At 32.7% G+C, this 25,265-nt stretch overlaps 3 protein-coding genes and 1 pseudogene across 3 annotated transcripts; 2 read left to right on the top strand and 2 right to left on the bottom strand.

Moving 5' to 3' along the window:
• Positions 1-369: 369 nt before the first annotated feature.
• Positions 370-2,015, bottom strand: LOC18051425 (annotated as a pseudogene).
• A 4,834-nt stretch (positions 2,016-6,849) lies between these two features.
• LOC18051423 (cannabidiolic acid synthase) lies at positions 6,850-8,568 on the top strand. The gene has a single exon (XM_006448777.2). It carries the CDS (start codon positions 6,855-6,857, stop codon positions 8,481-8,483), a length of 1,629 nt encoding a protein of 542 aa, XP_006448840.2. The 5' UTR covers positions 6,850-6,854; the 3' UTR covers positions 8,484-8,568.
• Positions 8,569-10,834: 2,266 nt separating this feature from the next.
• On the top strand, positions 10,835-12,466 carry LOC18051422 (berberine bridge enzyme-like 18). The gene has a single exon (XM_006448776.1). The coding sequence runs from the start codon at positions 10,835-10,837 to the stop codon at positions 12,464-12,466; it is 1,632 nt and encodes a 543-aa protein (XP_006448839.1).
• A 2,214-nt stretch (positions 12,467-14,680) lies between these two features.
• LOC18051421 (berberine bridge enzyme-like 8) lies at positions 14,681-16,350 on the bottom strand. The gene has a single exon (XM_006448775.2). It carries the CDS (start codon positions 16,348-16,350, stop codon positions 14,734-14,736), a length of 1,617 nt encoding a protein of 538 aa, XP_006448838.1. The 3' UTR covers positions 14,681-14,733.
• Positions 16,351-25,265: the final 8,915 nt, after the last annotated feature.

Raw genomic sequence — 25,265 nt, 5'->3', positions numbered from 1 at the left:
TTGGATTTCTTTTCTTACATTTTTTTTTTTGTTTTTTTACTTTGTTGGTTGATGAGACGTACATAATGCAAAAAGGAAAATTTATCAGATGATCCACTATATTTATTAAGCTTCATTACCAGTTACCTCCAAGATTTCCTAAATGCCATGAGATCTCCTACTGCTACATTCATTAATCTTAGTTAATAATTTTGGCAGAGATACAAATAATAAGAGAAAAAAATAATAATTTATTCATAATAAAACATATAGATTTATGCTGAATATACCATTACAAAAAGTAAAATTTATTTATCAATACAAGTGTATACCAGAACACTTTTAGTTTATTATGTCTGATTCATAACTAAATGCTAACGAGAACAAATTTTAATCCCCATTTTTCTTCCTCCAAGACGTAAGTGGTGGAATGCTTTGTTCATTCTTAAAGAAATCATAGGGATCAACCATAGTCTTCACATGAACCAACCTTTTGAAATATTTCTTGAAATATTTGTTGCCCCAAATGCTAGCTTGTTTGATGCTTGTGTGTCCTTGGTTATTTGTTCCGATGTCAAGATCCCTATAATTTATATATGCTTCTCGAGGATTTTCTGAAACATAGGGAGTCCTGTGACTGTACAATCTTCTTATCCAATCAATATGTGATTGAGATGTTTCATCTTCTCCCCAAGTAACCGCGTACAGGATTTGGTATATGTTGCCAGCTCTATGCGGGTACGGAGTTTCGGACTCTGAAATCTCACTCATTTTCCCACCATAAGGAACCAATAGCATGAAAGCAGTTTCTCCATCTTCTTCATAAAAGTTATCGTATATGCCTTCAAATGCATTTTCAGGGATTGGCTGCTTCACATAGTCCGATTTTGATTTGAAAAAACCATTGGTTGCAGCATCCCCAGCAACCCCGTTGGTTCTAGAATTCCTATCAACCAACAAATCTAAGGGTCTGATTGAATCCAGCAAGATCGTGGGCTGATTCAATCCAGCTCATTTCTATGCAGTCTTCTTTGGTCAAACCTAACTCAGGAAAGCTCTCCTGCATCAATGGAAGGAGCCTATCAACCCCACCTAGAAACAACGATGAAAATGAAGCCGCCATTGTAATTTGCCCTAGCTAACATGACTTCGATAAATAAATCTTCATGAAGATTATTTGCAACGTACTGCCATTTGTGAACAATCTTTGTAGCATTTTGTTCCAGGCTTCTACTAACTCTGAATCGAGTCACAGTTGATGGAACTATGACCAGCCTTACTTTCCATGCAACGATCACTCCGAAGCTAGCTCCAATGCCACCCCCTTGAATGGCCCGAAAAAGATCTTCTCCCATCGGTTTTCTATCAAGCAATCTACCATTGGCGTCAATCAAGCGTGCATCAACAATGTTATCCGCAGCAAGGCCGTATTTACGCAACATGGCACCATTCCCTCAGCCACTAATATGTCCACCAACCCCAACAGTAGGACAAAGCCCTCCTGGGAAGCCAAGATTTTTACTTTTCTCAGCAATTCTATAATAAAGTTGGCCAAGGGTGGCGCCGGCTTGAACCCAAGCTGTTTGCTCTGCTGCATCAACACTGATTTCGCTAAGATTTAGCAAATCAATGACGACAAACGGGACATGACAAACATAAGATAGGCCCTCAAAGTCATGACCACCACTCCGCACCCTAATTTGCAAGCCATGCTTTTTGGAACATTTAATGGCTGCTTGAACTTGGGATACGTCTAATGGTGTGATGATGACTTGAGGTTTTGGGGTATTGGGGGTTGAGAACCTCAAGTTTTGTATGGAAAAATTCAAGACAGATGAATATGAAGAATTGATTTGGGTGTAAATCACTTTAGAAATGGAGGAGTTATCAGAGTGCATAGAAAGGCACTGAATCAAACTCTCAAGATCAGCAACGGGTGCTGAAGTTGCATGAAAGTCGGCAGAAGTAACCCTAATATGATATGATAAAAGAAGAGCAAAAACAAATGGGAAGATGGGAGAGAAAGGAGACTTCATTTTAATTTGTCGATGTTTTTCTGCGTAAGAGTGCACAAAGACAACCTTATTTATGGTAGTATGAAATCATTGCTTACAGGAGTTATTATATACTTAATGACGGTTCAGATGTTGCAATCGGAATTAATTGAATAATCCTGACATGGATTACTTTTTAAATAATATTTGTGCTTCTTTTAGTAAGGTATCCTAATATTTGAGTACTAACTTATTTGCAACTAATGTGATTTATCTTATAAACGATAGAATAGTTTAATAAATAATTTTATAAGTTATAAATTCAGCATCTAATAAATGAGTGATACAACAATTAAAAATTAAGTTAAAACTCAAATATTAGAATTTATATATATATTTCGACGAAACTTCCTTTCTGACTTTTCTATCGTTATTTTGATATATTTTTAATCATCCGAGCATGAGAGCTTATGACTTTGCTAAACTCTGGCTTAGTCATTACTACAGGTTTAATTTAGTTGAATTTTTGGTTAACATATTTTTTAGGGTATCTGACCTGAAACTTTATTTAATTTTGGATCAAAGTTTTGAATCAGATTTCTGTACTTCTAATATATCTGATCATAAGGGCCTAACCAGTACAATTCCTAAATTGATGTAACATCATTTGACTTGGTTTAGTTCGTGGAATGAGAATTAGGAGAATCATTAATTTGACTTGGTTTGTGGGATGAGTAAAAGAATATGCTGAACTTAGTGATAAGCAGAATGTGCCGATCTATTAATTACTTGCGATGAATTTCAGATAGGTTTAATTCAGTTAACATTTTGACTTTTTTCTTTATTTTTTCAATTGAGTCTGAACTTGAGTCTGAACAGAAGCCTAATTTAATGTTTACGAACTTTCATTAATTAAGTTCTTATGAACATTGGATAGTTTAACTCACTTTCGGAAAGAGTTGTTCACAATTAAGCTGCTAATATGTCTAAATTTAGAAACGAAATACGACGAGAAAAGATAATAATAATTTACAATCACCACTCGGAAATCAGAGTCCACGATGAATTTAAACGTCAAAATATCTGAACATCATAATATGAATTGAACAGAAGACAACAAACTCATCCAATCCATCGAAGGAAGGAAGAATGAAAACTCTGAATGCTTTACTGCAAATTATTTTAATCTCAAAACAAAATTGAACGGAATTGGAGATCCATTGAAATGCACAAAAGACAAAACGACTAATGATATTTTGACCCGCTTTCATTTTTCTCATCAGTCTCTACTTTTTAATTAATTTCCTTTCCTTTCAAAACTACCCTTACAAATAAGCTCTTTTTCGTCTTCAACTACTGATAACATGAGTATCAAATTTCATTTCTTAGACTATACAGAACATAACCCTTGATATTTCGGAAAGAGTAGGCCCATCAAAGCCCAATCTTCCAATCTCGTAAGTACAGTGGACAAGTGCCACAAGGCTCACAGTCGCAAATCAAGCCATAGGTATTAGGTAGGGTAATGAGTGGATCTATTAGCACCTTCTACTTCTAGTATCCTAATAAAATCCATTTTCCTACATTTACAATTTCAAGCTTGAATCTGTTTACATCCAGTATCATCATTTTCAATTTATTGGAAAAGAACGGGAGAGCTGTTCTAGATACAATATGTTCATAAGTCAAAACTGAAAAAGATTCTCAATTATTAAGTCCGACACGAAATAAAATTTGAAAGAATCTTTATTTAAATTTAAGTGAGAAATTTAAGAAAAAAACAAAGGAAAGAGAGGGCGAACCTAAAAATGAAATGGCGAACCTAAAAATGAAATAGCGAGACATCGTTTGGAGTGGGGTGAGGGGCGTGTATTTCTCTTACTCTAGTGTTTACTTATATATTTTAAGAGAGGAGCGAGATTCACTTTATAAATCCCACTCATTTTTAGAAAGGAGAGTGGAATTCCCACTCCTATGGGGAACCTTTTTTTTATCATTATTTTATTAAATTTAATATAATTACATTTAATAAAATAAAATAAATAATATCATATTTATTTACATAATATTACTATATTGTTTTATAAATTATATTTACTAATAATAATATTATTATTAAACTTATTTAAATATAATATTATTATATTTAGTTAAAAATAATATTATTACATTCATGAAGAATTAATAATATTATTATATATTATTTTTATTTAAAAATATAATATTATTATATATATATTTAAAAATTATTTCCCACCTCGAGGGGGCTTTAATTCCCACCTAGCGATCCTTGTTCTTAACTTTTAGAAATCTAAGTTCCCCCGTGCTGATCGTAACTCCCTTAAGGTTGTAGAAGTGACTAACTTCTATATCACAATATATTCCCAGAAACATGGCTTGGAAATTAGAGTTCGAAGTGGTGGCCATTACTTTGAGGGTGTATCATATGTTTCCAATGTCCCATTAATCATTATTGATTTGATAAACCTCAGCTCAATCAATATTGATGTAGAAAATGAAACTGCATGCGTCCAATCAAGTGCAACCATAGGCCAACTCTACTATAAAATTGCTGAGAAAGCAAAATTCTAGCTTTTCTAGCTGGAATTTGCCATTCCGTGGGTGTTGATGGACATTTTAGAGGTAGAGGATACGGCTTGTTATTGCGGAAATACGGCCTTGCTGCTAATCATGTTGTTGATGCTCACTTAATTGACGTTGAAGGTAGATTTCTAGATAGGGAATCAATGGGAGAAGATCTATTTTGGTCCATCCTGGTCGGTGGGGGTGCTAGCTTTGGGGTCATCATAGCTTGGAAGATAAAGCTAGTAACCGTTCCGCAAACGGTGACTGTATTCACTGTCCAACCCTGAAACAAAATGCAACTAAGATTCTTAACAAATGGCAATATATTGCTGACAAACTTGATGAAGATTTAATCCTCAGAATATTCTTAAGAAGACTAGTGGATGCAACAGCAAAAGGAAAAAGAACGATGCAGGCTCTCTTCTCAGGCTTGTTTCTTGGTGGGGTTGACAGGCTTCTTCCATTGATGGACCAGAGCTTCCAAGTGCTTGGTTTAGTGAAACAAGACTGCATAGAATTGAGCTGGATTAAGTCTGTTCTCTGCTTTGCCGGATTCCAAAAGAGAGAATCCCGGGATGTGTTACTTGAAAGGACCACTATCCTCGAAGGGTTCTTGAAAGTGAATCTGATTACGTGAGGTTACCTATTCGCGAAGTTGCATTGGAAGGGATATATGAAAGGTTCTAAGAAGAAGAAGGAGAGACGACTCAATTATTTTTGGTTCCTTATACGTTTAATTTTTTTTTTAAAAAAATATTCTTAGAGATGATAATTTTTTGCGCGACTTGTTAACATGATACAAGTAAGATAAAAATTTAATAGAGATAGAGTAGTCAAAATTAACATGATTAATAAATAGGTTGAATTTAAATCACCTCTTTAATAATCAGGTCAGGTTCATGTTAAAGAGCTTTTAACATGATTAATTATTCAATTAATTATATTATATTGACTTATTTCTATTCAATATAACTGCTTCTTCTCATTATTTATTAAAATTCATTTAGTTATATTTAAAATAAATTAGATTAGAATTTTAATTCAGCTGATTTTATGAAAAAAAAAATTATATAAGATCAGTGACAGAGTAATAAACAGTCAAATTAATATTTGAAATTTTTAATACAATTAATAAACGAGTCGAATTTGAGTTATCTTAAATTGTATATGTCGTGTTAACCATAATTGCCCCTCATGTGGCAGCTAGACCATTTGGAAAAAAAAATGGAGGAAAAAGTTTTTGAGATAATTAAAACGAATATGATAATACTAATAATATAAAATTTTAAACTGGAGTATTTGTAGCCCGAAGCAAAAAAACATAAAGATGAAAAGTTTTTAATTCGCAGAAAAAAAAGTTTTTAATTCTTTTATTTTATGCTTGTAGTGTGTTTAAATGATTTTTAAGTTCAACGGTCAAAGGGTACACATTTGATGATTTTTCAAGTTCCATGTTAAGGAGTTTCATGTCAAGCAGTTCACACATGATGGTATTTGTTGAAGGTTTCATGCTTATGGTTTTAGGTAGTATTCGTTGATTGAAAACTTTCAGGTTCAGTGCTCAAGAATTTCAGGCTTATCCTCTTATTACGTGAAGCATGACAATTGAAGAACAGAGTTAGCCATTAAATCCGTAGCTATCCGCATTATAATCTTGAAGTTTGGCCTGCACAAAGAAACGAGAATTAGTCATTTCTGACGTATGTAAATTACTCGAGGACTTTCATTTTATCCTCTCCCCTTTGGCTTCGGTGTCATTTAATTTCAATTTTGTTGAATGTTTCAACTCATTCACAGTTTCATCATTGTAATATCCGCAAGGCCAACTGTCCATACACGGTATAGTTATGATGTGAAGTTGGGCTACCGCAAACAAACAAACATTCCATTAGATGAATATTGAATAATGGTTACGACACAATAATAATAATCAATTGAAGGGAAAGAATCAACGTCATGAACTACCTAATAAAAGTTACATGATAGATTTAGACAAATACCGTAAACTGGCAAGGCAACAAATGGTACTACAAGTCATTGTCTAGGAAAACGAATCGGAAAATTTATTAAGAAGAAAAATTTTGCTCGGTCAAAGAATTAAGCTAAATACATCTTCCGATATCTTATTTTGCCGTTCATTAATTTCTTGTTGAGATTAATGGCAATGGACAAGCCAGTACTTGAACTTTCTTCAGACGCGCAGAAGAGTTAGCCGGCCAGCCTGTCGATGAGATATGTATAAATAAGGGGTCTCTTTTGGGTTTTCAAGTACCAAACTAATTACATTGAACAAAAATGAAGACTACTCCAAGCTCTTCACTCCTCCCATTTGCTTTTGCTCTTCTAATGTCGCTTCATTCAATAGCTTCGGCTGATGCTCAAGAGAATTTTCTCCAATGCCTTTTGCAAAATTCTGACAACTCCACCACCTCCATTTCTAAAGTGATTTACACCCAAAACAACTCTTCGTATTCGTCCATCTTGGATTTCACCATACAAAACCGAAGGTTCTTAAAAGCAGCCACCCCGAAACCTCAAGTCATTGTCAAACCATTGCAAGTATCCCACATTCAATCAGTCATTTTTTGTTCCCAATTGCATGGAATGCAAGTTAGGGTTCGAAGCGGGGGTCATGATTATGAGGGCCTTTCTTATATATCCCATGTGCCCTATGTCGTCATAGATTTAATAAATCTCCGGTCAATTAGTATAGATGTAGAGAAGACAACAGCATGGATTCAAGCAGGAGCAACCATTGGCGAACTTTACCACAAGATCGCTGACACGAGTGGCACTCTTGGCTTTCCCGCTGGAGTTTGCCCTTCAGTGGGTGTCGGTGGACATTTTAGCGGCGGAGGATATGGTATATTGTTGAGGAAATATGGTCTTGCTGCTGATCATGTAGTTGATGCTCACTTGATCGACGTTAAGGGAAGATTACTAGATAGAAAATCAATGGGAGAAGATCTGTTTTGGGCCATCCGCGGAGGCGGCGGAGCTAGCTTTGGAGTCATCGTTGCTTGGAAAGTAGAGTTGGTTACTGTTCCATCAACTGTCACAGTATGCAGCTCCCTCCGAAGTTTGAAACAAAATTTGACCCAGCTTGTCCACAGATGGCAGTTCGTTGCTGATAAGTTTGATGAAGATTTAATCACTGGGGTATTTCTTAGCAGTGTGAATGCAAGTACGGGAGGAAACAGGACGGTGATCGCTTCATTCGAATCTGTATTTCTTGGAGGAGTCGATGGAGTCATTCCATTGATGCAGAAGAGTTTCCCTGAACTTGGTTTAGTGGAAAAAGAATGCACTGAGACTAGCTGGGTTAGAGCTGTGCTCCACCACGCACGCTTCCCAATTGAGGCATCCTTGGACGTTTTGTTCAACAGGAGTCCTGTCACCAAGAGGTTTTACAAAGCAAAATCTGACTATGTAAGAGAGCCTATGCCTGAAATTGCATTTGAAGGAATATTCGAATTGTTCAACGAAAAAGAGGGCGGGAATGCTGAGATAATGTTGGTTCCATATGGTGGGAAAATGAGTGAGATTCCAGAGTCAGCAATTCCTTTCCCTCATAGAGCTGGTAACATATACAAAATGAGTCCAGTGGTATATTGGTACGAAGAAGGGAGTGAAACAGCCGAAAGGCACATCAGTTGGATCAGAAAACTTCATAGTTTCTTGACTCCATTTGTGTCCAAAAACCCTCGTGCTTCATATATAAATTACAGGGATATTGATATTGGAGCAAATAAAATACGAGGCTACACTAGCTATAAACAAGCTAGCATTTGGGGCAGAAAATATTTCAGGAATAATTTTGACAGGTTGGTTGTTGTGAAGACAATGGTTGATCCTCATAATTTCTTTAGAAATGAACAAAGCATCCCGTCACTTTCGTCTTGGAGGAAGCAAAAAGACGATTAGACATTATAATCCTTAAGCAAGAGTCTCTCATGTTGACATTAACTAAATTAAATCATGTATTCACGCGTTTGTTTTAAATTCCTTTAATTCCCGCTTTCTGGAGCAAATCATGTATTGTTTCATTCGTTTAAATTGTTTCAGCAGAGTCAATGAATTTTATCTTGTTCACAATTATTATACAACTAAACGATGGTGTTTTCTCTTGTTTACTCGAATATATTGCCACAAAAACACACAGTGGCAAGAAGTTAAGGATAAAAATTCAAAAGAGTAATGCACTAAGAGCACTCATATATATATATATATATATGTCATAATGTTGATCGAGTGTAATTCAATAAGTGGTTATGTAGTGACACATTTGCCAATGACAAAGAAGTAACAAGCATTTTTATTTGACAATAAATTTTTGAATATATTATATGTACTATGTCATCCATACAACAAGTAAATGATTTTATAATACATGTGCATTTATTTTGAAAAATCATATTAGAGAAACCATAAATTTGAATTGGTTATAAGATTTGTTGATTTAAAAGGAGGTGGACAAAATTAATTTTTCTTTTGTTTTTTATTTTTTTATTTCACTTCAGTTTTGATTTACTCAAATATCAAATTTTTTGAGTGTGTCTTTGTATTTTTTTTCCCTTCTTTTGCTATTAGCAATTTCTAGCTAGAATTATTACTATTTTTTTCCATTTACAATTTTAACCGTGCATTGGATTACACCCCTGTTTTTAATATTTATTAATGTAGAAAACAGAGCTACTATTCATAAGTCAAAACTGAAAAAGGCTCCCACTTTCACTTATAAAGAAGGCTTTGTTTGAAGTCTAAAAAAAAATTAGAATAGTGCTAGAGAGAGAGAAGCACGAGAAAAAGACGAGAGAATTTTACCATCTCTCTCTACCCACTCATTCTCTCTCTACCCATTTCTTTATTGTTTCTCTCGTCTTTCTTTCGTATTTCTCTACGCCAAGTATTTTCTAAAAGATTAAGGTGAAAAACAAACTGAGGCCCAATCAATTTGACAGGTTCAAAAGCCCATCCAATAATTAAAAAGTGTTACCCCACCAAATAGTACAGTTGAACTATGAATTAAATGTTATCAGACACGTTTACTTCCAAAATGTTACTAGTCTATCATCTCAATTAAGATCTAATAATTAAAGGGATAATCTAGAGTTATAAAAAAAAAAAGCAGAACATTTTGTCTCCTTATTATTATTATTATTTAAATAATTTTTCATTCCTGAACATTTTTAGTAACCACTGCAGAAAACCGATGACTATTTACCAGATATAGATTCATCCTACATAAACTACACGCATGTAATATATGCTAGTCTCTTTTAATCTTTTCGAATGTTTCAATTACTTATAGGAAACTTGGCCACTTAGAAAGCTTTGCAGTATTATGATGAGAAGTTGGGTACCGGCATGGGAAAGAAAACTCTGACCGATGACTGCACCTACAGAAAATTCAACTTGAAGCTTAATATAGTCAGCATAAAACATTCATCTTAGAAGAAAAACAGAAAAAAATAATAAATAAATCAGAAAGCCAGGTTTCTCTGTGATAAGAATACGGTATAAACGTGATTGGATATAATAATAATAAATCATCAGTCAAAATTACTTAATTGAAAATTCTTCTAGAGGGAACGGCGTCATTGAATAAATGCTTTGCTAATAATGTTCAGATGTAGTTAGTTAGCTATTGTTTATATAATACAGGCTTTGATCTTATATACATTATATGTTTCAAAATTTGTGTATTACATGCCTTCCTCTTATGTACGTCAATCAAGTTGATGCAACACTCCTCTTTCACGTTTTTAATTTCCAATCATGAATTAGGACGGACCCTAAATTTGAGCTCTTTTAAACTTTACTAAATTTGATGTCACATATGATTGATATTGCATGATTGAGAGTTCAATATTTTTATTTTTCATCTACTAATTACTAATTACCCAAGTGTATTTCACTAAAAAAAAAAGCTTATATCATAACAAAATTCTTAAAATTGTTTATCTTCAGTCCGATAGGGATAATATCAAGAACTCGAGAAGTAAGTAAATGTAACACAAAATTGGTCAAAGTTAATTAAAATGGAGCCCAATGTCTTTGACAAGGCAAACGAACCTTTTAAGAAATTAATTTACCTCATTAATTTATTGACTGATACAATCTAGATGCTTGAATTCCCTCCAGACGCTAGATACCGTGTAAGAATTCGCAGTTTACTAAAGATGTTTTTTTTATTGTTAAATATCCTCTGCATCGGTGTATATAAGCTATTAATTTTCTTGCACCTCTGCACCTTATTGAACTTCAACAGAGAAATGAAGCCTCAAAGCACTATAATTGTCCCATCTACTCTTGTTCTTCTACTATCGTTTCAATTGATAGCTGCTGCGGCTGACACCCATGAGAGTTTCCTTCAATGCCTTTCTCTACATTCTGAGAACTCCACTTCCATTTCTAAAGTGATCTACACCCACTACAACTCTTCATATTCATCTGTCCTGGAACTTACTTTACAAAACCTCAGGTTCTCAACGCCCGCCACCCCAAAGCCTCTGGTCATTATCACGCCAATTCACTTATCTGATATTCAAGCAGCCATTAAATGTTCCCAGAAATACGGCATGCAAATTAGAGTTCGAAGTGGCGGTCACGACTACGAAGGTCTATCTTTTCGTACTTCTTATAATTCCCCGTTTGTCATCATTGACATGATAAATCTCAGCTCAATTAGCATTGATGTAGAAAACAAGACAGCATGGGTTCAAGTTGGTGCCACCCTTGGCCAACTTTACTACAGAATTGCTGAGAAAAGCCCAAATCTTGCTTTTCCCGCTGGATCTTGCCCTTCTGTAGGAACTGGTGGACATATTAGTGGCGGAGGCTGGGGCATATTGTTGCGTAAATATGGCCTTGCTGCTGATAACATAATCGATGCTCATATGATCGATGTTCAGGGGAGATTTCTTGATAGGAAATCAATGGGAGAGGATCTATTTTGGGCCATTCGGGGTGGCGGAGGAGCTAGTTTTGGAGTCATTGTTGCATGGAAAATAAAGCTTGTGGACGTTCCATCAACCGTGACCGTATTCACAGTCCGGAGACCCTGGGACCAAATTGCAACCAAGCTTGTTCACAGATGGCAACACGTTGCTCATAAACTTCCAGAAGATTTATTTATCATGGTCTTCTTAAGAAGTTTGAGTAGCGGTACGGAGGGAAACAGAACAATGGAAGCTATATTCCAATCCTTGTTTCTTGGTGGAGTTGAGAAGCTGCTTCCATTGATGCAAGAGAGATTCCCTGAGCTTGGTTTGGTGAAAGAAGACTGTAATGAAACGAGCTGGATTCAATCAATCATGATCTTCAATGGATTTGAAAGCGGAGAATCTTTGGATATATTGCTTCAGAGGACTAATTATTCTGATAGAAGGGCTTTCAAAGCAAAATCTGACTACGTGAGGGAACCGATGCCTGGAATTGCATTGGAAGGAATTTATGAGAGGTTATCTAAAGTAGAGGCAGAAGCAGCTCAACTCTTTTTTGTTCCGTATGGTGGCAAAATGAGTGAGATTTCAGAGTCTGCAATTCCATTCCCGCATAGAGCTGGCAACATATACGAAATTGGGCATCTCGTGCTATGGGCAGAGGACGGAATTGACGCATCTCAAAGGCACATTAATTGGATCAGAGAATTGTACAGTTACATGACTCCTTATGTTTCTAAGAATCCTCGGGCAGCATATATCAATTACAGGGACCTTGACATAGGTACAAATAACGAAGGTTACACAAGCTACAAAGAAGCTAGTGTTTGGGGAAAAAAATATTTCAACCACAATTTCGATAGGTTGGTTCATGTGAAAACTTCCGTCGATCCTGATAACTTCTTCAGAAACGAACAAAGCATCCCACCACTCTCGTCTTGGAAGAAGAAGAGGAACGATTGAATATCAAGTGGAAGTATCCCTATTAACAAAACTTGTTGAGCCCCACCCGGACCCTGTGTTTATTATTACTCTTATTTTTGCTTCTTTGTATTGTTCACTGTCATAAGAATGGAAGATTACAAGATCTAGTGCTAAACTAAGTTTTTATAGAGAAAAGAATCAATGGTTATTAGGTAAGAGAAAAAAAAAATTAACATTTGATTCTTTGTTTTGTAAAAAATAAGTTCAGGATTGAATCCTAATTTGATTATTAACCCAACTAATGTATGTATGTTATGTGTTCATTTATTTTGACATATCACCATGTAATTAATGGTTATATTTAATTAAACTACACGTGGTATATATGCATTTATTAAGTGCAATATCTCTCATATACTCTAGAATTTTTCCATAACAATTAGACTCACTTCTAATTAATAAGAATAAGTCTACAAAATGTGGCTACTTTTCATCTTTTTTTTTTAATAAATTCCCACGCACTAAGGTTCATAAAAAGTAAATAAACTAAATAACCTTTCTTTTTTCAGTATCTTTCTAAAACAAAACATTAAAAAGTAACGTTAATCATTGTAATCATTGTACATATGTTCAGAATACACACATAGTGTGTGTGTGTGTGTGTGCGCGCGCCTATATGGTTATAAAATGTTGATTTTGATGATAACAAATTGCATGTTTTGGATAAATAAAAAATTACACATTATGTTTTTATAACAAGAAAATGATTTTATGAAATTAGTTGTTTTCAAGTTTATGGTTTAAATTAAAAAATTTTGAGAACTTTGAAATCAACAAATATTGTTTTAAAATTCTAAAAATGGACATATTTGCAAAGTTTTTATAAAGATTGGATGATAATATAATTTTATAAAGTTTTGGGGTAAAATAATAATTTTAGAAAATAGGCGATTTACTGTAGCAAGCGGCTAACCAGATTTACCAAAGCAGCAAATCAGTTTTCAAGCAGAAGCTCTCTGAAATAAAAGCGGCTAACTAGAAAATGAAAAGCGGCAACTCGAATGTGCAAAAATTCAAATCTTTGAATATAACGGTAACATACTTATCAAAAAAAAAAGTAACATAAAATGGCAAGCTGGTTAACACAAAACGACAAGCTGGTTATCACAAAAAAGTCTATAACAGCTAGTTTTTGGGCTGAAACTATATAAACTCAAATCCAATTCATTTTTAGAGACTTTTGCAAGCAAAAACGAAAAGCATACAACATATATTGAGCTTCCATTTCGCAAATCATCATATATTGAATCATGATTGTGCTATAATTTGTATATCCACTCTAAAAGAGAGTTTTTGTTGTAATCTTTATTTTCTCATCAAATTTGTGAGTGTATAAGTGTGAGAAACACTGGATAAAGAGATTGGAAGATAATATCTTGATTGTAAAGGTTTATTGACACCCCTGAAGTCAATTGTAAAGAATTTGAAGCCTTGGGAGGCTTGGATAGTAAAATCTTCAAGTTTGGTTGGCTTGGAAGTGTGGATGTAGGCGGGATTGCCGAACCACATAAAAATTATTGTATTTGCTCTCTCTTCCCTTACTCTTTTATTATTGTGCTTTATTAAATTTATTATTATTTTTATTTCATTAAGGCAATAAATTGAATTGTTGTGTGGTTTGTTTAGCTTAAGTTTTAAAATCTCAATTCACCCCCCTCTTTGGTTGCATAACTAGTATTTCACTATATATATATATAGTGATCTCGCGTAAGTTCTAATATATGTATAAACCTGATTAAATTAAATTTTTTTATTTAGTAATATTCTCATTTTATTAACATGAAAATGTCCTTACTATAATTCGCAAGTTGATTTGACACCTTGCAATAAAAATTAGTAATCAAGAATTCAAATTTAAAGAGATAATTTTAATTTGGGTAGAGTGGAAGTGGGGTGCATGGTAATCTTAAAATAACAACAACAACAACAACAATAAATTTCTTATTTGGCATACACATGGCTTTCACACAAGATCCATCTAATTAACACAAAAGAAAATTACAATAACATCATATCGTATGCCACATCAATTAAGGTAACAAATTCTACAACTTTATAAGCATAACATTAGTGAACAAAATATCACATAGCCAAATAGATTCTGGTTAGATAACAATACATGCGTAGCGTATCTAATTTATTTTCAAAAGCAACAATTTTTTATTCTTCTTCATCTTATTACAAGCAATAAAATAGAATAATTAAACATTTAATTCCTGGTAATTGAGTACATATTCAACTTCATTCTAATGTGGAAGAACAGGAATGCTTTGTTCATTCCGAAAGAAATTCCCAGGATCAACCTTGGTCTTGATTTTCACCAACCTGTTAAAATTACCCAAGAAATATTTGATACCATAAGCTTTTGCTTCTTCAAAGCTTGCTTTCCCATTGTGATTAATACCCAAATCTATATCCCTGTAGTTGAAAAATGCTTGCCTTGGATTCTTGGACACAAAAGGAGTCATGTAACCATAAAGTTTCCTCGTCAAATTTAGATAGCGATTTGCTGCATCTGTCCCTGGCTCATTCCAATTTGTTACATACTGAATCTTCCATAAGTTTCCAGCTCTATGCGGGAATGGAGTCGCCGTCGAAGGAATCTCAGCCATTTTCCCTCCGTAAGGGTTGAAAATCATCTGTGGTGTCTCTAGTTCAATCATTCTTTTCCAAATAAATTCTAGACCTTTTTTCGGAATTGGCTGCTTCACATAATCTGACTTCCTCTTCAGAAACGTCAGCGTTGGAGGTGTCCGATTGAGCAAAATATTTAAAGGATCGTCAATTTGGAAATTAGTCCAAAACAGAACCGATCGAATCCAACTCGTTTCAATACAATCGGATTGAGCTAACCCCAGTTCAGGGAAGCTCTCATTCATTATAGACAAAAGTCTGTTAGAGTCTCCAAGAAACAATGAAAGAAACGAAGCCCTGACAGTCTTTGTCCCAGATTTTGTGCCATTTACGACATCGAGTATAAGTCTAACGAAGAGATCATCAGGCAGCTGCTTGGACGCAACTTGCTGCCAACGATACACAATCTCAGTAGCATTCTGTTCCAAAGTTTTCCGAACCTGAAACACGGTGACAGTTTCAGGAACACGAACGAGTTTGATTCTATAAGCTAGCACAACTCCGAAGCTTGCTCCTCCGCCTCCTCTGATAGCCCAAAACAGATCTTCACCCATTGACTTTCTATCCAAAAGCCTCCCACTTACATCAACCAGCTTTGCATCGACAATGTTATCAACTGTCAACCCGTATTTTCTCATCATATTGCCATAGCCACCACCACCTATGTGTCCACCAACACCAACAGTAGGACAAACCCCAGCAGGGAAGCCATGAGTTTTACTTTTTTCGGAAATCCGATAGTAAACTTCTCCGAGAGTTGCTCCGGTCTGAACCCAAGCAGTCTCGGTTTCGACGTCGACATCAACAGAATGAAGATTGAACATGTCGAGGACGAAGAATGGGACATGGGAAACATAAGATAAGCCCTCATAGTCATGGCCGCCGCTTCGGATTTTCATTTGCAGGCCATGTTTACGAGCGCAAATGATGGCTGCTTGGATATGGGATTCATGCAAAGCGGTTATGATTAGGAATGGCTTTGGTGTTGAAGTTGAGTTGAAGCGAAGGTTTCGAATTTGAGCTTGCAATACAGACGAAAATGAAGAGTTCTGCGGAGTAAAAATAGCTGGAGAGATTGGATGGGAAGGCTGAGAATGGCTCAAAAGACATTGAATAAAATTTTCATGCACAGAAACTGAAGTGGCTCTTGCTCTCCATGAAATGGACAAGAAAAGAAGAACTGGGAGTAATAATGAAAGTTTTGTGATTGTAAGCCTCATAATCTCCATATTTTGTTTTGTTAAGAGGAGACATTAAGATATTATTTATAATGCAGCAAAGTTCATGAAATTGGAACTATAGTTGATGACCTGGCTATCTGATCCTTCAATCTTAATTTTTCTATCATCTTTTTAATTCAATTTTTAATTAATTAATGAAAGAATAGAAAAGAAGATCGTGCAAGTCACCGGCCGGCCTCCTTCCAATTTGACCAAGAAAATTCAAAGTACAAAATTAGAGAAAGACGCAATATATCGGCTTCTGACTTTTGGAAATCAAATTTATTTAGAGCTGATAGCGCCATACATTTTATTTTAATCATATACGAATACGGATACGTCCACACAAAAATAGCACATTGTCGTTAGTGCCCAAAAAAAATTAAAAAAATTCTTATAGTTTTTATTCTAAATTTGCACTTTTTTTGCTACAAGCATGATTATTCATCATATATCCTATTATACCCTAATATCGGATGGGTTCGAGGGTGATTCTTACAAAACAATTCATTCATATATCCTATTATACCCTAATATCATCTTTATAACTAATAAACTCACCATCTTTATATAATAAAAATTCAACCCTTAAATAGAAAAAGACTTTAAATGTTAAATCATTTATGATTCTTAAATCATGTCTTTCTCCTTACTCATCATGAATTAATCTTGATATCTGAGAATCATAATAAACTATAATGAATACTAGCTCAATAAATAAATCAGTTTTTCATGTAACAAAATACATGCGTACATATTTATACACTATGCAAATATATGAAATACCATGATTTCGTAGAAAACTAACCTAGTCTTACCGTGGGAGTTTATACCTCTATTGACAATCCCTTTTAAGAAGTGGTGCCGGGTCACCAAAAAATTCTATTGATTATATTCAGCGAAAGGTATTTCGGACAAGAGGTGATGGCGGCGATCAATGGTCCCCAAAAATGGGGAGTTGTTCCCTTTTCTTGGGTCATTGGAGATCATGGGTCAGTGGATGCGGGCCTGGATGCTTGCGCGGCTTTGGTTTCTTCTGGATGTGTGTTGGGGGGGCGGCCGGGGGAATCTTTTGAAATTTATAACCATTTAACATTTAAAACATTGTACAATGTTAAAAACATATAAGTGATTGAATCATTATGCAAGCATTTAAATATTGGAAACATCATAAGAACATTTCATAACTAAAACATTTAAATATTTGAACTTAGTTAACTTATACCTTGTAGTTGTTAACATATGGTGTCTTAAGGAATTTTAATCTGACCAAGATTTTGTAAGAAAAAATATTAAAAAAATAATAAATAAAAGGTAGATGGAGAATAATGTTAATCATATAACATAAGAATTTATATGAAAAACTTTGTATCAGAAAAAAATCACAGTCGCCAAGGACGACGGGAGAAAAATCTACTATGTAGAAAATTATTATAATTATTTTAGTATTTTTCTTACACCCAAAACCCTAATAACACTCAATCTCTCAATAGACCCACTGTTCTTTCACATTAGAAAGTATCAAATTGCAAATAAATTGATTGTTGTATTATGTAAACAAGTGGACACAACTTCCTTATGTATAGTGATTTTTTTTTTTTTACAAGTAGTATTCATTTCCTTATAGAAATTATATTCATTCTTGAATAAACTAAATTCTAAAAGGAAATCACTTATTCCTCAAATACGGATCCTTTTAAATAAGAAAACTAGAAAATATCTTATTTTAGATTTACAAATCCTCATTAAGAAATAAGAGATATTTCCTTACAATCTCCACCTTAGTGAGTTTTTCAATTAGGTGACAAAACATGATCCACCGTGTATCCATAGCCATGTCATCTCTACCTCCTTTACTGCACCAAAACCATATTCGCATAGAGCTTATGAAATCACTCCATTATGGTCTCTATCCAGACGCTGTAATTCTGTACACCAATAATTGTCATACTCTATCTTATCCAAAGTACACATATTCGGTACATATCGATTAAATTTCTAAAATTACCCACTCTCATGTTTGGCTCCTTGAGAGCCTCCAGCACCATCAACATAAAAATTACTTCATATAGCTTGCACAAATGTCAAACACATGCCTTGAATGCAAATCTTATAGACCCACTAACAATGACACACTCTTTTCCATGGCACACCAAAAAAAGATAAACCGATCTCTAATGGACTAAAGAGACACACCATTAGCTAATATTATCAATATCTCCATCTACTGATTTATATTTATTTGCCAAACTTGCTCTATTTCGACAATCTTCTTCAAAGTGCCTTAATTGTCCACATACCTCTACGAGTTCCTACGAAGGTTTACATTGCTTTTGCTTTCCTTATGTAACCTAGATTGAACTAATATATACTTGACTTGAATATGCCACAAGCCAAAATTGATTATTCCATTAAACTTTTCTGTTTCTATATGCAGATTGAAATCTTATTGCTGGCATAATTACTTTTCAAAACAAGTTTAACTCTGATACAACTTGTTAGAAAATTTAATTTGTTCCAATATCTTGAAAGAAAAAATATCAAACAAATAATAAACAGAAAATAAATAGAGAATAAAACTAATTACACAATATAAGAATTTACGTGAGAAAACTCTTATATTAGAGAAAAACTATGGCTGCTGTTGGTGCAAATTTTGTCCCAACTTATTATGGTGAGTTCATTCTTTGGGCTGATCTTTATGGGCCTTTGTATATACTCTTCTGAGTCTACTTCCTTAGGCAATCAGAAGGTCCTTATCCTGTGATACTCTACAAACACAAGAAAATTATCAGAGGGCCGGCTTTGCCGGCGTAAACCCTCCGACGGTCAAGTCAGTCATCGGACTTTTGGAAATATGAATTTAGAAAGAGAAAGATTAGAGGGAGAAAGTTAGCATTTTCCCCTTTTGAGTCTCTTTTTTGTCTTACCTTTTGATGTGAATGAAAGACATATTTATCGACCAAACTGATTTGACTTGGGTCCTAGTTATTTTGATGACAAATGTCATTGTTCTTGTGACATTTGGCAACACTTGTCCTCTAGTGCCCATGTGGATTGACACATGAATATACAAACTTATCTACAAATTAGAGGAATGAATGTTTTATCCTTAGGTTATTTTTACTAAGACCTTGGGATCATAAGAGCCTTCAAACTTAGGAGGTTTGTCCTAGGATAAGAGCCTAGAACCTCAGCACGTTTTGGACTTTAAATCCTTGCCACCTAGTTGATTTATCCTAGGTGATTTGTCTTAGGATAGGAATCTAGGACCTTGGCTCCTTTTGGGTTTTAAAACCTTGTTACTTAGGAGGATCATTCTAGGTCATTTGTCCACCACTTCGTGGGCTTAATTGGGAGGAAATCTATTAGACGGGCCTTATTAGACTTATTTTATTTTTGGTCCAACAGCTGCCAAGGACGACGAGAGAAAAATATACTATGCGAAAAATAAGAACAATCACTCTAATATATTCCTTACACCCAAAACTCCAATAATACTCAATCTCTTAATAGAACTACTGTTTCTCTCATATTAAAAATTGTCTACTTGCAGAGAAATTGGTCGTTGAGACAAGTATAATGACTATTTTTTCTACAAGTAGTATTTTTTTTCTCATACAAATTGTATTCTTCCTTAAATAAGCTAAGTTTTAAATGAAAATTACTTATTTTTTAAATATGAATCCTCGTGAATAAGAAAACTACTAAATAAGAAAAGTCTAAACAATATCTTAATTTAGGATTTACAAATCTTCATTAAAGAGGAAGACATATTTCCTAACATGATGCTATGTTTTGAAAAACCACACTCCACTTTGTGCATAACGTGACATCATATGTTAAGGACTACGAGGCATGAGCTAATTAACTATGTTTAAATATTTAAATGTTTTAATGAAGTTTCAAGTATATAAATACTTACCTAGTTTGTGTCTGCTTCTAATTGTTAAATGATTATAAATTTGGAAAGATTATATGTTTGAAAAGTTTGTCTACGATGTTTTAAAAAGATTTTGGTATTTTATAAATTTGCATAGTATATAAATAAGTATGTGTGTATTTTGGTATATAAATTTTTTTCTCAAAAATTAAGATTGATCCATGATGAGTAAAGAGAATGACTTGATTTAAGAATCATAGATGATTTAACATTTAAAGTCTTCCTCCATTCAAGGGTTGAATTTTTATTATATAAAGATGATAAGTTTATTTACTTTAGAGTTTTCGCCACGTTTAAACTGTGAATTATATGCAAGGATCACCCTTATACCCGTCTAGATTTCGGGCATGACATATCATGTATACATGTACTCATTGATTGATCACCAACTTACGTAGAAATTATTAATGGTATGCGAGGTCATGCACACGTTTAGCCATTGTCATGGCCGCAATTGTTAAAGTGCTATTAGACCAAGTTTCTCAAAACTCATAAAACTCCAAGATAAATATGATTTATATCTGTCTTGTTTGGTCACTTTGATCGACCCATTATTTGAATTTTAATTGGCTGCAAGCAAATTGGCCAATCATTCACAACTATGCATGAAGGGATGCATGGTTTCGCAAGTGAAAGAACAGTTGCCAAATTTAAGTAAGCCAAGTCTGAAAGAGTCCACCAAGATTTATTTCAATATTTGACATATAAGATCATTATCAAACTTCAATAAATACGTGATCATTATTAATTGCCTCAAAGTTCGCTGCATAAATAAGACAAATCAATGAGCAACGTGACCCAAAGAAGCCGTGCATTTTTGGTTCGTCATTTAATTAAGACGTATCTATGAGCAAATTAAGTTACTGCATGAAATAAGACATATCAATAATCTCCAGTACGTGTTCAAAAATATCGCAAAGCTAAAAAAGCAACAGTAAATTATTCGAATATTCTGTTGAAAATTTCGGGAAGAAACAAATAACAACTCACATTCTTGCATCGGTAGCTAGTAAATATCGATGTTTATTTGTCACCGATGAATTAGTCAGTCAAAAGTTGACGTCCTGTAAGTAAATTCAGCTGCACGCTCCATTTTCTCTTTCATCTTCAGGTTAAATTAATATGTTTTCGAAGCCTAATTTTGAAATATTAAGTTCATTTTCTGGTTTAAAAATCATTTTATGGTTTTATTGAGTAAATATATTTCCATTTTTGGAATCCGCTTACTAACATTTTGTATCTTTTACCGAAATACAAACTAATTGTTCCTCTACGAAGATTAAAAATATAATGAATAAAATTAAAGGCTATATGCATCTTAAATAGAATAAAAGTTAATAACCATCTTAAATTTCATCTTTATAGTATAAAAACCACTAATTTTTTTATTAAATCAGAGCTTCTAGTCTTCTAAGTTGTACAACAGAGCAACCTCAAAAGAAAACAAAAAAAGTGTCCAACGAAGCTTCTAGAACGGTCAATCAATAATGTTTTGAACTTTTCTTGAGCAAAAGTTTCGTGTACTAATTGATGTTAATTAAAAAAAAAAGTTAACTCTTATCCATATTCTATTATTAAAAAATTTATAATATAAAATATTTAAAAACTCAGAGAACTTAAAATAAAAACAATCCTAATCCAATTTAAAAAATATAAACGATTTTATTTAATGAAATCTCATAAAACTAAAGTGATTTTATCATTATTATATTCGTCCCCACCCCTCTCCACCGTCCAAGTAAAATATTTTCGTTGGACTTGAACCATGACCTCTTAGTTTTATTCTAGGAGTTAATCCAATCCTTTAAAAATGTTTTGTTTTTTTTATTTTTTTGTCTTAACTACGAGGTATCTTGGGGAGGACCCCAACTGTTGGAGACACTTTTAAGTCTATATTACAACTCAAATTAGAAGTTTTCACTCAAATCGAAAACCGAGAGACACAGATTCTTTCAACAAATGCACCTTTAAAAATGTTTTGTTATTGATTAATAAACAATGAATGTGGATTGTTTACGACCCTCCTGATCGTAATATATTTTCTTATGAGAAAAACTTATGTGGAACAGGCGCACTACTTCAACCTGTTAAAATGATGTGCATACTACTAATAGTATATCATTTGACAGGTCTAACGAGTACTTCAATGAACTCCATAAATTAAATAATATAATTTTATGTTATTTTAAAATAAAAAAAATTTTATGAGTCCCAAAATATGATCTATTGCACCTGCCAAACAGACCCGTAACGAGTGTTCTCCACGGAAGTTCCTTTGAACATCACCACGGACAACCCCAAAGGGTCAGTGGTCAAGCAAAGATGCAATATTAATTATTTGACTTAAAATAAACAATTCAACGTTTTAAATTGCACAATCGAGTATGTTACTTAACTAATTTGCTAGAGTAAGTAGTCTTCATTTTGAATTTTTATACCAAATAATAGTTTATAGCCTATACGTAATATGCATGAATTAACATTTTCTTAAAACTAAAATAACTGGAAAGGCGTGCGTCATTAAATCTCTTGACAAATCATTTTTTTTTCAATAAATCAAACTAATTTATTACTTATTTACATATTAATAATACTCATTGTATAAAATTGTGATATATACACATAAAATAAATAAATGTGATATATACACATAAAATAAATAAATAATTTATAGTGCTAAAATATTTAGAGAGACGTGTCACATGAATCTCACACCGCTGTCCACAAAGATTAGGATTTAGGAGAGTTCATCTACAATGACGCATGTTAGATCTATTTGATCTCAGTTGAAATTGTTTCTTTATTTTGTTTATAAATTAAAAACAATAAAGAAAAATAATTTTCCGGGAGATAAAACTAAATTGTAAATTGTTATGTTAAAATTTATTTCCCTTTTCTATTTATTATTATTTTTGAGCAATTCAATAAATACTAATTTATCAATCATGTGAGTCAGATTTGAATCACCAACGATGGTGCCACTTTGTGCCCAACAACGGACCTTTTAAGAAAAATTTTAAGCCCATTTTGACATTTGTCCCATTATTGAATTGATTTATCATAAACGCTCCTCATAAATTTCCATAATATCAAAAATGTCAGTTAGTACATGTTTGACTTTCTTCTTTTCTAATTTTTAATTTTTCACTCTCTCTAGAAAAACCAGGAGTTTTATGACTCTTCAATCTTCTCTTTCGCTAAAAAAGCAGGTAAGTGTTTAAAGGTTCTAAAGTCTAATTCACATTGATTTGCTTAAGGGTGCTCTAGTTATTTAGGTAAACAGTTCTCGATTGGTTATCATTTTTTTAATTTTTTTGGAAAAATAACATCTACATCTCAAAGTTTGCAAAAATGTCACAAAGACTCCAAAATTTAAAAAAAAAAGACGCTAAAAATCCTCTTTTAACTATAATACCTTTTAAATTTATTAATTAAAAAAATTGACTCCAATAGTTTATAATAAAAAGAAATATAATATTAAAATAAATGTAATAATATATACATTTTAAAATAATTTCAATATTTAAATACGTTTTAATATATTACAATCTATTAGACATATTTTAATTATATTAAAGTAAATTTTATAATTAATAGAAACATAATATTAAAATAAATGTATTAAAATTTAAATTATTTTAAATATTGTGTAAAATAATAATTTTAACATTATTAGTATGTGAGATTTTTTTAATTGTAAATGTATTTAGCCCAAATATTTATTTAAATTCTCTAAAATAAATACAAATATATTATTAAAATAGATATAATAATTTGCATATTTAAATTTATTTAATTATTAAAAATATTAATTTTATTGGTCTACTAGACATATTACATTTATATTATTTTTATATTTATTGAAAATTTTAAAGTTAATTGTTTTAGTTATTATATCCAAAGGGTGTTATAGTAAAAAAGCTGTTTTGGTATTCCTTTTTTAGAACTTGAGGGTGTATATGACTATTTTTCCAAATCTTAAAGGTATGAATGTCATTTTTTCAATTTTTTTGGAGATTTTTATGAGATGAAAGAATTAAGGTCATGTCCTAAGGAACTATGAAAACAAAGGATAGTTGTATATGTATTGAATTAAAATATTTTAATGAATTAAAATTTCGATACTTGTTATTTACTGAATATTTTTAAATTATATTACTATCTAAACGTAGCTCTTCATTGAATTCTTCACCGCCGCTACAAGTATCTATGCATGAGCAAAATTAACCCACATTGTGTGGCTCGGCTATAGTCATCCTAGTTCAAATAATAATATAGTAGAATCTCTATAAATTAATACTCGATAAATTAATGATCTCTATAATTTTTATAGTCCCAACTTAGGCCAATGGACCAAATAATAATTTTAATAAAATAATAAGATAATACTTTTCTTAACAAAATTTTATATAACTTTGTGGTCCTATTCAAATCATAAATTAATAATTTACTGAAATTACAAATATAGTTGACTATGATATTTTAATTACATAAAATATGAGTCCATTGTTACTTACTTTTTTCTTAAAATCTAAATTTAGTTGGATCTCATCAGTTATTTTTCTTATTACATCTAGAAGCTCTGGGGTTGTCTTATCGAATTGTAATAAGAAATTATGAAGTATTGTTGATGCTTTGAGTGTTTCCTTATGCTCAACAGGCTCTAAAACTACTATATGTTAATTGAATTGTAAATAAATCTGTAAATTAATAAATTATTCATTTATTAATTATTTAATATCTCTTTTAATTAATAAATTTTATATAGTCCCAACCTTATTAATTTATAAAAAAATTTACTGTATATAAAAGATGTCAGAGTTAATGGTTATCGTCATCATTTACCTCAACAAAAAGGAGAAATCAACTTTTATGGCGCGTATTTAAAAAAATTAAATGCTTTTAAAAGTCAAAAGGCTAGCTATTCGAAGCTCAACATCCTTTTATACAAGATAAACTTTTATGATGGTTTGGAGTTCCA

Source organism: Citrus clementina, unplaced genomic scaffold (assembly GCF_000493195.1).
Source record: "Citrus clementina cultivar Clemenules unplaced genomic scaffold, Citrus_clementina_v1.0 scaffold_2, whole genome shotgun sequence".
Classification (NCBI taxonomy): domain Eukaryota; kingdom Viridiplantae; phylum Streptophyta; class Magnoliopsida; order Sapindales; family Rutaceae; genus Citrus; species Citrus x clementina.
Note: the sequence above shows the minus strand (reverse complement) of the source record. Positions and strands in the feature narration are given on the sequence as shown.

Coding starts and splice junctions, on each gene's coding strand:
- LOC18051423 (XM_006448777.2), top strand. CDS start 6,855: ATGAAGACTACTCCAAGCTCTTCACTCCTCCCATTTGCTTTTGCTCTT.
- LOC18051422 (XM_006448776.1), top strand. CDS start 10,835: ATGAAGCCTCAAAGCACTATAATTGTCCCATCTACTCTTGTTCTTCTA.
- LOC18051421 (XM_006448775.2), bottom strand. CDS start 16,350: ATGGAGATTATGAGGCTTACAATCACAAAACTTTCATTATTACTCCCA.